The sequence below is a fragment of the Gopherus flavomarginatus genome, chromosome 12, assembly GCF_025201925.1.
Source record: "Gopherus flavomarginatus isolate rGopFla2 chromosome 12, rGopFla2.mat.asm, whole genome shotgun sequence".
NCBI lineage: Eukaryota > Metazoa > Chordata > Testudines > Testudinidae > Gopherus > Gopherus flavomarginatus.
The window spans coordinates 25768731-25784987 of NC_066628.1; the positions used below are offsets into that span (position 1 = coordinate 25768731).

Consider the following 16257-nt stretch of genomic DNA (forward strand, 5'->3'; position numbering starts at 1 on the left):
GCAGCATCAGTGAGGACACAGTAATTTGGGTATGGGTTGCAGTGTGGCTGCTCTCACCCTGACAAGGCTGATTGGGGTGCTCAGGCCCAAGTGCTGATCAACTAACTCTGCAGTGAAGATACCTCCTCTCTGAACAGCTCTGTTTGGCTCCGTTTCTGTCTTTCTTCAACTGTCCTACTAATACACATTGCTGAAGTATCATGAGATCCAAAGGTTAAAAAATTATAGGTCAGATCCCAAAAAATCATGAAACTTTAAAAAAATATCAGATTTTGGGATCTGTCTTTTCCTTGTTGATTTCTCCCCCCATCCCACCCCCAGTATGTGTATGTGATAATTAGAGTTGCCAGCTGTGATATACCAGGGTACAATCCAGATCAATGAGTAGCTGTGTCATCCCACCCTGTAATCTGGGGTGCCCTTTACTCTGCTTTGCTGCTGTAGCCTCCAACCTGGACTGCTCACAAACAGCCTCCAGCATGTAAGTCACTCCCAGCTACATCTGTGTGTGCTGCAGCCAGCCAGTCACACCTTGACTCTTCCCAGCCTACGTTATGCTGCAGGGTGATCCCAACACACTCCCAGTCTTGGGTTTTCCTCCAGAAATGTATGTTCTATACTGCTCAGCCCTCTACTGAACAGTACAAATATGTTAAGTCCCTTATTCGTTTAACAGAATAATACACACACAATTTGTTACCCCAAATGAAGGTACCCAGATGCTTCAACTTGAACACACTGGATTAGATAAAATAGTAAAACAAGCTCATTAAGTACAAAGAGCTAGATTATAAGTAAGTATAAATAATGAGGCATTCAAGTCGGAAGTGGCTACAAGGAAAATAAAGATAAAACACATACCAGGTGCCCAACTTAATAAACTATGTTAGATTCAGAACAAAGTTTTCTCACTACATGCTTTCAGCAGTCTTACTGACCAAAATCATTAGGTCAGGACTCCTTTCCATCCCCAGAGTCCAACCGCCTCTTCCTTTGTCTATTCAGGTGCAGTGAGTGTGATGGGCAGTGTGGGAGAGACAGGGGTGCCTTGGGGTGTTTGCATTTCCTTTTTATAGTTTCAGTCCCCCTCTACAAAAACATTTCCAGCTGAGAACCAGGAGTCAAAGAGTCTATGTGGAAGGACAGTCTCTACTGTTTTATTTTCACCTGTTTGAACTTCCTTTGTTTTCCTTTCTGCTTGATGCCTCTGTTTCCTGCTTAATGCAAATTGAGGCAAGCGCACATTCCTTCCTTTTTTTAGGACAGACCTGACTTCTGCCTGGGCAGGTCTGTGAGGTTTGGAACGTGTGTTACTAACACCAGACAGAGCAATCCTATAACTTCACATGCAATGTTGCCGTACATATTTTACCAGGACAATACTGACCAGCAAATTATGATTTTTCAAATGATACCATACAAGGTGTAGGCCTGGCTTAACATAAGTGACTTGCCTAAATTCTTAGTGGGCATGACTGGGAAGGTGAATGGAAGGTTAAGTTATAAATGGGGGCTTGACAAACTGTATGCTAGAGTCAGGCTAGTGCTAACTAAGATAAGCAGTAATACCCTGGTGCTAGAGACAATGGATGAGATAAAACTGGAATGTAAAGATCAGGTGCCCTGTGAACAGCACATGGACAGAGCATGCTGTGCAGGGATTGGTTCCTGCAAAGTAGCCAATCCAATAAAAAATGTGTGATTTAATATAAAGCAAATACAATGTGTTAATAGATATAAAGGAAGAGGTTTTCTGTGTAACTTTGGTTGTGTGGTATGCCCTATACCAACCCCTACCTTCAAGTCTGATAAACACAGAGTAGCTTTGCTCTATGTCAAATAAAGGAACTTGAATGATAAAATCCAGAATAGAACTGAGTGTTTTGGATCCCAGAGAACTGGATGAAATGTTCTCCTAGAACTGGAAAAGGGGTTCTTGTTAAGCCAAGTGGAAAAGGTCTCAGCGGGAATCTCAATAAAAGGCATGCTTTGTATAAAGATTATTAGAATAGTGTGTAGGATGTAAATACAGGGGTGTATTCAGTGACACCAGCTCTCCCAGATTTATTGAGGGAGGTGATTCTGTTCCCAGCAGCAGGTGCTCTCGCTGCTGTCTGATGGTGCAGAATATTCATCTTTTCTTCAGTCCCCCAAATCCCATGAATTAATTCTGTCTCTCCCACCCTGACACCTACCTAATCTCCAGCCCTGCCACTAATTATATTCCTCCACTGCATGTCAATGCTTGTCCAATATCTGCACCCCCGGCCCCACCCCACTTAGCAATTAATTTTGCTCCTCAGACTTCAAATCAATTCTGTTCCCATATCTGACAGTCACCCAGGCCCAATATCAGCCCTGTGTCCCCTCTAGCCTTCACTTCTGCTTCTGCTGCAGCTCTTGGGGGATCTCCACAACCTGTTTGCAGGCCTTGGAGGGTCAGCTGCAGTTGGCCCCTCTTCACTCCCCCTCTTCCTTTTCCCAGGCCTGGTCTTGCAGGATACGGGGACAGAAGAGCAAGGAGCAGAGTGACCCATTACATAGGGAGCTGCCCTGAACTGCTGGGATCTTTCTGCTCCTTCTCCCTGGTCTCCTATACAAAAGTATTCTCTGGCTCCCATGGCAGAGGGGAGAGTTCTGCCTGCCCCCTGCCCCTACTTCCTGAGCAGAGAAGCCAATCGGAGGTACAGGCTGGACTGGAAATGTGTGTTGGCTGGTGTTTCTCAATAATGCTAGCCTGGCTCCAGCAGGGCTCAAAATTGGGTTATTCGATGATATGGCCAGAGCTGGCAATTATTTTTAACTCAGACACCAATTAACAGATTTCCTTGTAAATTCTCATAAAAATTATCCTGCATGCAAAGAATAAGCGCTGTAAGTTTGGGGAGATACAATCTATTTAAGCAAAGTGGTTAAATCCCTGGTTTAAACCTTACATTCAACTCAGCTATGCTCAACTTAGCTATGGAGTGATGATCAGCGCTTTCATAACTATGTCTGTATGATGTACTACTGGGTGTCCATTTCACCTGCCCTCAGTTGCAGAATGAATCTATCCAATCATTGACTTTGGTTTCCTCTCCTCTCTCTGGAAAATTGTTACCATGTGCAGGCACAGTTATGAAGCAGAAAAGTCAAGGTATGCGTAAGTCACTGTTTCTGCATGTTATAAGGCTGTTTCTCCTGTTGCTTTTCTCTTAGATGCTGCTTCTAAGCACGCTGCACAAGGATTTTTTGATTGTCTTAGAGCTGAAGTGGAAGAATTTGATGTTTGTATCAGCACCGTGAGTCCAACATTCATCCGTTCATACCATGTTCAACCAGATCCTGGCAACTGGGAGGCCTCCATATGGAAATGTAAGGTTCAAAGAACAAATGAGAGCCAAAGGAGCAGTAGAAGTGGATAGTGAGATAGGGGGTGGGTGGATAGAAGAGAGATAAGAGGACTATGTTTCAAAGTGGATCAGAGCTGATCAAAATGTTCTAGAGAAATGTTAGTGCATGGCAGCAGAGTCCACACCTTAGTGCAGGCAGATTTGCATCCCAGCTTGCTGTGAACTAAGGGTATGTCTACCCAGCCTGTGGAAGTGAGCTTCTCAGCCTAGGTGGACAGCTCTAAAAACAGATGTATTGACAGCTCTTTGAAGTTGCAGTTTGGGCTGGAGTCTGGGCTCTGAAGCCCACTCCCATCCTTAGACAAACCATAAATGTTCATTGAGACGAGCCCCCAGAGAGAACAGATGATGGCGGGCAGAATAAAAGATAGATTGCATAATCATGTGAGCAGTGTAGGGAGAGGAGGAAAACAGGGGAAAGTGTAATGGAGTGTGTGAAAAGAAAGGCACTAGGCAGGGGAGGGGGCTGTGATGAGGAAAGGAAGTGGAGATGGGGAAAGGTGTGCTGGGAGTATGGAAGAGAGGCCAGCAAAAGGGCAGGTGAGGAAGGGAAGGACAGTGAAGAAGGAGTATCACTGGGGTATTGAGAAGAAACAGTAAATGAGTTCAGCTTGGGTGAGAGAAAAAACCATGCAACTTTACTCACCATTCTGCCAGAGGAGTATTCGACTGGGAAAGCTTTTGCAGCCAGTTGATTTGATCCTGTATTGTCAACCCAAAGCACCGTGTCAGGCCCCTAGGAATCATAAGAATGACTTAAAAATCATGTTTTTTTTTAAAGTACTAAATATTGTGTCTGTTTCTTTACTAACTGGTCTCAGTCTTTAGTTTTCATTTAGTTCACCTTTTCAGGCTTTTCCTCATGCCAGGTGGGCTAAAAACTGGGTGTTTGGTGGTTCGTGTGTGAGATGAATTTGCTGCGTCTGAGCTCTGATAGCACAAGCTCCCCACTGTACTTTGCATTAATGCAGGAGCTCTCAAACTCTTTGCCAATGTGACCTCATTTTAGTGATTTATCCCCCTGAGACCACAGACAGCAAGGAAGATGCCATTTTGAAGAGCAAAATGGCATTCTCCGCACAGTGTGTCTTCACATGCACTGTCTTGTGTAGTCTGTTGGTTTGAGAATGATGTTTTCATGCTATTTCTTTTTGTGGATTCTGAAGTCCAAAGGGTGACGCGCATGCTCGTGAGCAGATCGGGCAGACAAAGTCATTGGTGAGTGTCTTGGTAGCTATAGACAGGGCTGCCTAGAGGGTGGGACAAGAGGGGCAATTTGCCCCAGGCCCCACAGGGGCCCCCATGAGAGTTTTTCGGGGCCCCTGAAGAGGGATCCTTCACTCGCTCCGGGGGCCCTGGAAAAATCTCATGGGGCCCGGGCCCCTGGAGCTTCTTCTGCACCCGCTCTTCGCCGGCGGGGGGTCCTTCCACTCCGGTACCCGCTGCCGAAAGTGCCCCGAAGACCCGCGGCGGGAGCCCCCCACTGCCGAACTACCACCAAAACCCAGCTGCACTTCGGTGGTGGATCCCTCTTTGGCGGTAATTCGGAGGTGAGAGGCTCCCGTCGCGAGTCTTTGGGGCACTTCAGCGCCGGGTCCCAGAATGGAAGGGCCCTCCGCTGCCGAAAACCCCAGGCCCCCGGAATCCTCTGGGCAGCCCTGACTATAGAAGTGGTATGAAGCTTTTCCTTGCAGCTGACAGTCAATTATTTCTGTCTTCTTCAAAAGCTTGGAAAGCTCTGAGTGTTGTGTGTCACCAGACTGATCTATTTGATCAACCTCCTCAAAATCATCTGATTTTATTGCACCAAAGTGTGTGCTATTCTTGATGCTATCCTTGTAGCACTTTCTGAGGTGGCCTTGATTCTGAAGTCTTTGTGCCAATTATCCATAGACATTTTTTCTGGGGATTCGATGTTCAGGCATCCTAATGATGTGTCCAACCCAGTATAGTTGGGCTTTTATCAGCATGGCCTCAATGCTTGTGGCATTTGATTTTTGGAGAACCTCTGGTTGGTAATTTTGTCTTGCCAGCAGATCCCCATAATGGTGAGCAGAGACTACATATGGAAGGCATCTAGCTGTTTGATATGACATTTGTATGGTGTCCAGGTCTCAGAGCCGTAGAGGAGAGATGTGAGCACAAAAGTGTTGTAAAGTTTTATTTTTGTTGAGAGGGTTCTGTTGTGGGATTTCAGGACTTTGTTGCATAGCTTTCCTAATGACTGAGAAACTTTATGTATCCTGTTCATGATCTGTTTATCAAGAGATCCATCATTGGAGATGTTGCTGCTGATATAGGTAAGATTGTCAACTTGTTTTAGTTGGGTTCCACTATTGGAGATGCTGTGGGATATGGCATGGAGTGAGGAAGATGACTGATGCAACACCACAGTTTTCCCCAGGCTGATTGTGAGGCCAAACAATTTTGATGCTTCAGTGAAGCGATCTATGATGCACTAGAGATCTCCCTTTGTGTGTGCTTGGAGAACACAATCATCCCCAAAGAGTGCTTCTCTTATTAGAAGATTGAACCGTCATGTCTGTATCTGATGTATATGCATCTGTTGAGCCTGTTTGTAGCATGGTTGAGAACTTGGGTGAAGAAGAGATTGAACAATACAAGGGCAAGGACACAGCCTTGTTTGACTCCATTTGAAATGGGAAAGGAGACAGTCAGATCTCCATTAAAAAGTACCTGACTTTGCATCCCCTCATGGAATGAATGTATGATCTTTACTAGTTTTGGAGGGCAACCAAATTTGCCACGGATCATCCATAATCCTCCTCTGTTGACAGTATCAAATGTTTTTGTCAGATCAATGAAGATACTGAACAGATCCATGTTTTGTTCGATATATTTTTCTTATATTTGCCTGATACTAAAAATCATGTCTATGGTGCTACAGCCAGGTCTGAATCTGCACTGAGCCTCAGATAGATTGGCTTCTGAGACAGATGAGATCTGTCTGTTCAGGAGGACACGAGCAAAGATATTTTTCAGCAACAGACAGGAGAGATATGCCGCGGTAGTTTTCACAGATTATTTTGCTACCTTTATTTTTAAATAAAGGAATAATTATGGCATCTTTGAAATCTTGTGGCATTTCTTCATTCTCCCAGCTGTCAGTAAGGATCTTCTGGAGTGTTGTTGCCATCTTTGGACCAGCAGATTTATATATTTCTGCCAGTATTCCATCCCTGCCTGTGGACTTTCCTGAGCTCAACATATGGATTGCCTTTTCTGTTTCTTCAAGTGAGAGTAGTGAGTCATGGTGGTGCTGAATAGGCTTTTGAGGTATCTGGTTGGTAGCACTTGTTTCAATTGAGGATGTATGCGGTGTATGGGAGAAGTAATATCTTTGAGCAATTTGAACTGCTGCACTCTGGGTGGTTCTTTTCCTCTCTGGTCTACACTGAACACCCAGTCTCACTTGTGGTTGCCACACCCCAGTAAACTGCCTCACTCAGCGGACGGGCTAAACCAGGTGAGGGTAACTGGAAGTGTGGAAACTGATGGTGATTTAGGGATTGCCCTTCCAAGCATATGAAGACTGTTCTGGTAGCCAAGGTGAAAGAGACCATGTGCTATTCCAACGGCTTGAAAAGCAGCGCAGCGACGCATTGTGGAAGGTGAAAGGCATGATGGGGCACTATAGAAGTCCTGGCTATCCACTTCAGCTAAAGAAGCTTCCAGTTGTAACAGCCTTTGTGCCACTGGACCAAGCTTCAGCAGTTGAGAGAATGGGATTGTTCCAGTGCAACGACTCCCATTTTAATCAACCTCACGCACACGTCATTCGTGCACATCTCTCTTCAAAAGTCCTGTGGCGATGGAAGAGTTGCAAAGCAACAGGTGAAGTTGATTACTGGCAGTCATAGCCACAAGCCTGTACGTAGGCAGCCTGGGACATTGGTCACCCATCCCTGACCCATGGGCAGCAGGGAAGCTCAGCAACTCCCCAGGCAACTGAGCAGTCCTTTTTAGGATTACACTGCTCTTCCTTTGTAAGGGAAGGGGCTAGAAAAGATGCCTCAAAATTTGCCTGTCCAAATCATATCTGGCCAGCTTACTGCAGGTGGTGGATCAGCCTCAGTGCTGTCGAAAACCAAAGATAACTAAAAAGGCACTAAAGATTGTGGATAGGAACATCAAGACCATGGTAGACAATGACAACACCTCTCAATTTGAAAGAAGAACAGCTCTCCTTTCAAAACATGTCATTGAGATTGTAGCACTCAGTGAAACTAGATTGGCAGACACGGGCATTATTAGAGAACCAGCTGGGCATTGCACCTTCTTTTGGAAAGGAAAAAAAAAACACAGAATCCCTGGAGTGGGAATTACCATCAAGACCAAACACTTGCAATGTCTTTAAGACTTCCCAATAGGCATCAACATAAGACTCATGAACTCCAGTTACCACTAAATAAGTCACGATTTGCTACCATCCCCCACTGCACCAATGAGACAACTCAGCCGAGATGCCAAGAACTGCTGGGCTGTGGGGACTGAGCTATCCCTGGGGCCCTGTATGGGGTGTGCAAACCCTGCACTAGGCAAGAAAGGGTTAATCCCACAGTGTGGGTGAGGAAGTCCCCCCTTCCCAGAACCTGCTGGTCATGCTCCAACTACTGTTCTAGTATAAAGGAGAGCAGCCCAGCTCAGTCTGGGCTGACAGCCAAGGAGGAAGGATGCTTGGGTAGGCTCCAGCCCAGGAACTGTTATAGCCCTTGCCTACAGGAGCCAGAAATCCTGATACCCAGATTAGAGACCTGTTGCTTATAGCTGACTGGCAGGAGTCGGAGTCCCAGGGAGTTACCTGTGCCAAGGAGGCCGGAGACCCCAACAGCTTCAGGACTACAGCTTCAGGATACATGGTAGGAAGTAGCCCATGGAGGTGGAGTGAGTGGTATCTCTCACCCATGTAAGCTCAGTGTGTTGTGGTTGGATTCCCTGCTGACCTAGTTGTGGATAACTCTGCCACTGTTAGGGCCCTGGGCTGGGACCTGGTGGAGTTGGGTGGGCCCAGGTCCCCCTACCCTAGCTCCCACTGCCCTTTGGTGGTGGCCTCCCAGATCTGGCCACTAGACCACACTGCCCTGCATGTGAGGGCCGCAGTATTGACTCTGGCCACTAGGCCATGCTACCCTGCACTTGAGGGCCACTATATTGAGTCTGGCCATTAGGCTACTTTGCCCTGCACTTTAGGGCCATTGTACTGACTCTGGCCAGTAGGCCATGCTACCCTGCACTCGAGGGCTGCTGTATTGACTTTGCCCACTAGGCCATACTGCCCTGTACTTGGGAGCCGCTGTATTGTTTCTGGTCATTAGGCCGTGCAGCCCTGAACCCAAGGGCAGCCACTGTATTGACTCTTGCCATTGGGCCGCACTATCGTGAGGCCCAGGATGGTCTGGTAGACTGTAACCATGGTGTCACCACACCCATGATCCACTCCAAAGGGGGACAAAGTGTACATACACTGCCACAGGCCCCTAGAACAGTTGTTCTCAATTGGGTATGTGCACCCCTGGGGGTACACAGAGCTCTTCTAGGGATTATGTAGACTAATTGCCTAGTTTTACGAGACCAATGGTTTTCAAACTAGGGCTACCGCTTGTTCAGGGAAAGCCCCTGGCAGGCAGGACCAGTTTGTTTACCTGTTGTGTCTGCAGGTTCACTGATCGCGGCTCCCACTGGCCGTGGTTCGTCGCTCCAGGCCAATGGGGGCTGCAAGAAAGGCAGCCAGCACATCCCTCGGCCCGTGCCGCTTCCTGAAGCCCCCGTTGGCCTGGAGCGGCAAACCATGGCTAGTGGGAACCGCAATCAGCTGATCCTGTAGACATGACAGGTAAACAAACCGATCCTGCCCACGTGGGGCTTTCCCTGAACAAGCGGCGACCCCAGTTTGAGAACCACTGCAATAGACTACATGAAAAGCACTAGTGAAGTCAGTACAAATAAAAATTTCATACAGACAAGGACGTCTTTATACTGCTCTATATTCTATACCAGTGTTTCTCAAGCAGGGAAGTTGCCATTTATCTTATAATTACATGGTAAATGAAAAAGTAATTTTTTCACACTTTTATATTTTTATGTCTGATTTTGTAAGCAAGCAGTATTTAAGTGAAGTGAAACTTGGGGTACTCAAGACAAATCAGGCCCCTGAAAGGGTACAGTAGTCTGCAAAGGTCGAGAACTGCTGCCCTAGAGGAAGTTCTCCCCTAACTCAGGGCTGAGCCATGCTGCCAGGGCAGTGTGTGGGGAAGCTTTCTCTAATGCTGCCCTATAGATAAACAAAGGGCAGGACTATAGGAACAGAAACCCTCTCTGCAGGTGCCACAGTATCTGCATGTGGCAGAAAGCAGCATTTACAGGCAAATGCCTGCTTCGTCCCCATGGTCCAGCTGGCTGCATGGATTCTGCTGGGTGCTGGAGAGTGATGGGGCAGCGAGATATGCAAGTATCAAGTGTGATGCACGGCATTTGACTGCCCTGATCTGGGCATGGCTGATGCATGGGGCCCTTCCCCAAAGGGTTGTGATTCTGTGAATGCACAAAATCCAATGGTACTTTTCCTCTGTCCGAACCCACCCCTTGTGTCAATGTTCTGTCTGTCCCAGAAAGCAGGGCTGGTGCTCTAGTAAGATCTTCCCTGCTGGAAACTGTTGTGGCTGCTGGCAAGCATCAAAGCCATAGGGAGTTGCATTGGTGCAACGGTTCCCAGGCATGGGGAAGATACTCTTCAAGAGCAGCTCCCACTCCCCAGCTTCCACTGTAGGGCAGATGGAGGGGTTGGATTAAAACCATGATGATGGTGTGACTTTGGGCTGGGTTGTCAATGGTATTTAGATGTCTAAAAATGCAAATAGGTGCCTAGAGGGATTTTCAAAAGCACCTAAACACCTGTCAGCAATTCCAGGAGGTTCACAGTGGCAGTTGTACACCCCTGCAAGCTTGCAGCGGTGTGACCCACCCCTTCAACTCTATGGGGTGTTCTCCTTCACCAGTGGTGTCAGCGCTGAGTGCTTATGGTGTGCAACAACTCTGACTCCTCAAATGTACCCATAACAGCACCATGTGCCTGTGCCATGCACTGAGCCTGCCCATTCTCAGCTTGCCAGCCTGGTCTCTGTGTGTTAGTAGCATATACTCAGCCAATATTTAAAAAACAGGGCGGGGCTATATTGCTGTATCCCTGATTCTGTATCCCTGTATTTGTAAATAATTCTACATCAGGCTTTCAACCAGGCTAAACCCCAATAATTCTACACCAGGCTTTCAACTGACAGCAGTCTTCAGGCCAATCAGACTATTCATGTGGATTGTAGAGCACTTCGAAAAATCAACTCTGAACAGATGACTCTGCTCAACCTAAGCTATCATGCTGCAAGGGTTGCCTCAGTATTAACTGTCCTAAGCCTGCTTCTCTTCTCCTGTTTATCCCTATAGTGCTCCACCATTCGCTCCTGAGAGTTGAAGTTCCAACAATGTGCTCAGTCTCAGCTCCTGTTAATAAAACATGGGTCATCCAGGCAGGGAACAAGAAAAAAGCCATATGACAGGTCTTCTCTAGGTGTGTAGATGGTTTCCACCACTGCGGTGTTTGGGGGCCTCAAGCGGCCAGTCACAGCTCAGATGGTGAATACCCAAATGAACAAGTATAGGGTGGAGTTCATGTGCAATGAATTTGAATTTGGTCATGCAGAAAATGCATTGAACAGTTTACTAATAGCAAAGAAATTCATAAAAGGTGATCTCTGGCTGTAGATAATTCATGATCTAAAATTCACAAAATCCATTTGTTGCTGCTTGAGACAGGCACCTCCCCAATAGCTTTGTTTCAAATGGTCATTCAAAAGATAGGACAGAGCAGAGCTTGGGCTCTGTTGCTAGCTCCAAATTAAACATGCTATTTCTTGTATTAGGCCCTCCTCTGTGGTGCTGTGTCTTTTGCCCTTTACACAATAACAGTAGAAGAAATCACATGGGGACAGTGGAACCCGGATGTACTAAATATACACATCATGTAAAGTCTAGTTACAGACACACTGCTTCTGTGGCTGGCTTCTAAACCACCACTAGATCAAAGCCAGAAGGAACCATTCTGATAATTTAGTCTGACCTCCTGCCTAGCACAGGCCAGGGAATTCCACCAAGTGGTTCTTGCATCCAGCCCATAATTTCTGGTTGAACGTTTGAGAAAAAATGGTTCAACCACATTTGAGAGAGAATAGAAAAAAAAAAAGACACCTTTCCCCCAGCAATTTTTGTGTTTGTGTTTTCCCTTTGACCAGGTTTCTCAGGGCAATGGTTTAGGGGCCCTTGCCATTATCTAGTTAGAAATACGTTGATAACACACATATGCGCATACACATTGATACAGGCAAACATAAGGAACTAGGAACCAAGAATGCAAGTCACACTTACGGAATGTGGTACTGCATCCTGGAAAGCAATTACACTGAAAAGGACTTAAGAGTTGTAGAAACCAACTGAACCTGAGCTCCCCAGGCCATGCTGTGACTAAGACCACTAATGTGATCCTTGGATGTATAACCAGTGAGATATCTAGTAGGAGTAGGGAGGTGGCATTACTGCTGTATATGACATTGGTGAGATCATTACTGGATACTCGGTTCAGTTCTGTGGGCAACACTGAAAAAAATGTTTAAAAATGGGAAAGAGTTCAGAAAGGAGCTACAAGAGTGAGTCGAGGTTTGGAAAAGCTGACTTACAGTGAAAGACTTAGGAAGCACGGTCAATTTAGTTTATCCAAGAGACGGTTACAGTCTGTAAGTACCTACAGAGGTAGAAATTTCTGATAGTACAGGACTCCTTAATTTAGCAATCAAAGGCTGAACAAGAAGCAAGTGTGTAAGCCGCAGCCAAACAAATTCAGACTGAAAATGTGTGTCAAATTTATGTAACAATGAGGATATGTAACCACTGGAATAACTTGCCTGGGAATGTGGCATGTTCTTCGTCACCTGAAGGTCTTTAAACTGAGAATGGATATCTTGTTGTAAGAGATCCGCTCTAGCTCAACTCGACGTTATAGGCTTGATGCAAGAATCTCTGGGTGAGGTTCTCTGCCCTGTGTTCTGTAGCATGATCAGAATACCCCCTTCTGGCCTTAAATCTATTAATCTAAAACAGAAAAATAAAAGAATTGAATGGTGGTTTTGCCACAAGCCCTGTGCATGGGCTGGCTGGTATCTGTGCTGCAGCAGGAGCAGTGCAGGAGAGGAGTTCTGCCTCCAAAGAGAACAATTCCTTTCCTGCTTCCCCATTGTTCCCAGGGGTGTAATAATTTCTGTTGCCCTACACCTATTGAATCAGGAACCCCCCCACACACACACACACCAGTTTAACTAAGCTGGACAGTGCAAGGCTCTCCCCACTCTTCACCTACCCACTCCAGAGTAGAGATGTAAGCAGTGAACTCACTGCACCTGCTTGCACAGCTCAGATCAATATCAGGGTGCCTGCAAGGAGATTCGGATATATGTAGGGTGAGGTGATTGTACTCCACCTTATGCTCCTGCATGTCTGATCATCCCCTGTGAGAATCTAGCCCATAGGAGTTATTCTATTTCAATGCATACTAGAGCTGTCAATTAATCCCAGTTAACTCAAGCAAATAATGAAAACAAATTAACTTGATTTAAAAAGGTAATCACTGTTTTAATTCCACTGTTAAACAATAATAGAGTACCAAATGAAATGTATTATAAATATTTTTGGATGTTTTTCTACATGTTCAAAGATATTGATTTCCATTACAACACCATACAAAGTGTACAGTGCTCACTTTATATTGTTTTATTACAAATATTTGCACTGTAAAAAAGATAAATAAAATAAATAGTATTTTTCAATTCACCTCATATAAGTACTGTAGTGCAATCTCTGTCATGAAAGTGCAACTTATAAATGTTGAATTACTGTTTTTTTTTTACATAACTGCAACCCAAAACAAAACAATGGAAAACTTTAGCACCTACAAGTCCACTCAGTCCTACTTACTGTTTACCCAGTCGCTAAGACAAACACGTTTGTTCACATTTACAGGAGATAAAGTTTGTAGCCAGCATTGCAAGGTATTTATGTGCCAGATATGCTAAACATTCAAATGCCCTTCAAGACAAACATTCATATGCTAAACATCCATATGCCTCCCATTCCGGAGGGCATGCTTCCATGCTGATGATGCTCATTAAAACAAAAAAGTGTTAATTACATTTGTGACTGAACTCCTTGGGGGAGAAATGTATGCCTCCTGCTCTGTGTTTTACCCTCTAAAGATAGCTACAGCACTCAACCCAAGGTTTTTGAATCTGAAGTGCCTTCAAAAAATCTGTGGAACATGCCGTCAGAAGTCTTAAAAGAGCAACATTTTGATGCAGAAACTACAGAACCCAAACCACCAAAAAGGAAAATCAGCCTTCTGTTGGTGGCATCTGACTCAGATGATGAAAATGAATGCGTATTGGTCTGCACTGCTTTGGATCATTTTTTAGCAGAACACCGCCCCTCAGCATGGAAGCATGTCCTCTGGAATGGTGGTCAAAGCATGAATGAGCATACAAATGTTTATCATATCTGACACATAAATACCTTGCAACGCTAGCTACAACAGTGCCATGCAAACACTTGTTCTCATTTTCCAGTGACATTGTAAATAAGAAGCCGGCAGCATTATCTCCCATAAATGTAAATAAATGTTTTTGTCTGAGTGACTGGGTGAACAAGAAGTAGAACTGAGTGAACTTGTAGGCTCTAAAATTTTACATTGTTTTATTTTTGAATGCAGTTATGTAAAAAAAAATAATTCAACATTTGTACGTTACACTTTTACGATAACGAGATTGCACTACAGTGCTTGGATAAGGTGAATTGTAAAATACTTTTTCTTTTGTTTATCTTTTTTACAGTGCAAATTTTTGTAATAAAATAATACAAAGTAAGCACTGCATATTTTGTATTCTGTGTTATAATTGAAATCAATATATTTGAACATGTAGAAAACATCCAAAATATTTAAATAAATGATATTCTATTATTAACAGTGCGATAAAAACTGCAATTAATTGTGATTATTTTTTTAATCTCTCAATTAACTGTGATTTTTTTTAAATCATTTAACATCCCTAATTCATAAACATATTCTCCTCCCACAAGTATCCCTCCACAATAATATCCCCCAATTGCCGGCTTCTTTTGATATTGACAATATATCACATAAAATGTATATTCAGAACTATGCATAAAACACCAAAGGCCCGATTCTGATCACTCTCTCTTGGAATCAGAAGTAATTCCATTGACATCACAGAGCTCTGTACAAAAGGTGCAAGGACATTCAGAACCAGCCTTTTATTCCTAACAAAAAAATGAAAACAAACGTGTAGGGTTGTGTAGGGTGTGCGTGTCTCCTGAGATGCGAGTGAATGCTCAGTGATTATTATATGGCAGTGAGGAGTTACCTGGATACCTTAATTGCATTTCCAGACTTTCTAACAGTTTCTAAGGGGTTTTTCCTTAATTTACAGAAATTCTGTAGCTGTAAGTGTAATATTTTTAGGTGGTGGTGCTGGTCGTGGCAACTGGTAATGCTACCTGATCTCCATTGAAATATGCTTTTAACCTTCTTCTTAAACAAAGCTTCTTGTCTGGAAATTTCTTCACAGTTTTAAAAACATTAAAGATGGGCTCAATGTCGGAAAGGCCTGTAGACTTTCCAACTCACACAAGGATTGTGTGTATGGGGAAAAGGAAGCCAGGAGAAAGAGGGAACAGAAGGAGATTTTTAGAGGAAAGCTGTAAAACGATTAAATGAGCTGGGGATGGAGGGAGAGAGGAGGGGATGGGGCAGATGGACGGTAGGAGTGGGAGGAACTAAGGATTCAGGAAGCAGGTTGGGGTCTTCTTAGCACTAATTCACAGCTGGTCTGTCTGTTGCTCCATCGCTCCCTACGTCTGCTTCAGCGTGGCTACACTTCTGTTCTACTCCACACCATCTGGCTGCTGCTCACTCCTCTCTGGTCTGATTTACAGTCTTTTTCAGAAAGCTGGCATATGGGGTGCATCCAGTGGAGGTTGCTGAGGAAGTTCTGCAGACAGTGAGCAGAAAGAAACAGGAGGTGTTTATGGCCAACGCCATCCCCAAGGCAGCTCTTTACATTCGTACTTTCTTTCCGGAATTGTTTTTTGCCATCATTGCGTCTGGTGTTAAGGAAAAGCAGAAGGTAGAAGAGAAATGATTTTGTTCAGCTCTTTTTTCTGTTTGTGACCTGAATAAAGCCCATGTTTCAAGAGTGAGCATTTAACTTCCCTTTCAGTGAACAGTAAAGCTGCCAGTAAAGCCAGGTTGCTGCCAGACTACAGCAAGGAATAGCACAAATGCCTTTAAAGATTGCACCTCTCTCAGAGCCCATGGCTAAGATAAAGTGTTCTGTTATTTATATTAAAGTAGCACCTAAGGCCCCACTATGCTGGGATATGCATGGACCCAAAGTGAGAGACAGGCCCTGCTCCAGAGAGTGGACAGTCTATAACTGGACAAGACAGACAGGGTGGAGGGAAGAGTGCTAACCCCTGCTGGGGCTCCCCGAGACCTCTTCCAATCATTTCCCCAAGTACTCAGTTCAACTCCAGGCATTGTCACTCAGGTATTTTTATTTGGCATCCAGCATGCTAGGCTGAGTTGATCAGACTCAGACCCAGAGGGATGGATGCAGGGTATATCACAGTTCCAAAGTTACACAGAAACCCTTTCACTTTATATTCATTATACATCTCATTGCATTTACTATACATTGCATGACATGTTTTTGGATTGGCTTGGTTACTT

The 16257-nt window shown here is 44.7% G+C and overlaps 1 protein-coding gene across 1 annotated transcript in view; it reads left to right on the forward strand.

Annotated features, from left to right (window-relative positions):
* DHRS7C (dehydrogenase/reductase 7C) overlaps window positions 1-15725 on the forward strand; it is a 56153-nt gene extending 40428 nt beyond the window's left edge. Inside the window, exons 6-7 of the mRNA XM_050919839.1 lie at window positions 3202-3357; window positions 15462-15725. Of these exons, the coding sequence (XP_050775796.1) occupies window positions 3202-3357; window positions 15462-15667 (362 nt within the window). The 3' untranslated portion in view covers window positions 15668-15725. The remainder of the gene's footprint in view (window positions 1-3201; window positions 3358-15461) is intronic.
* Window positions 15726-16257: the final 532 nt, after the last annotated feature.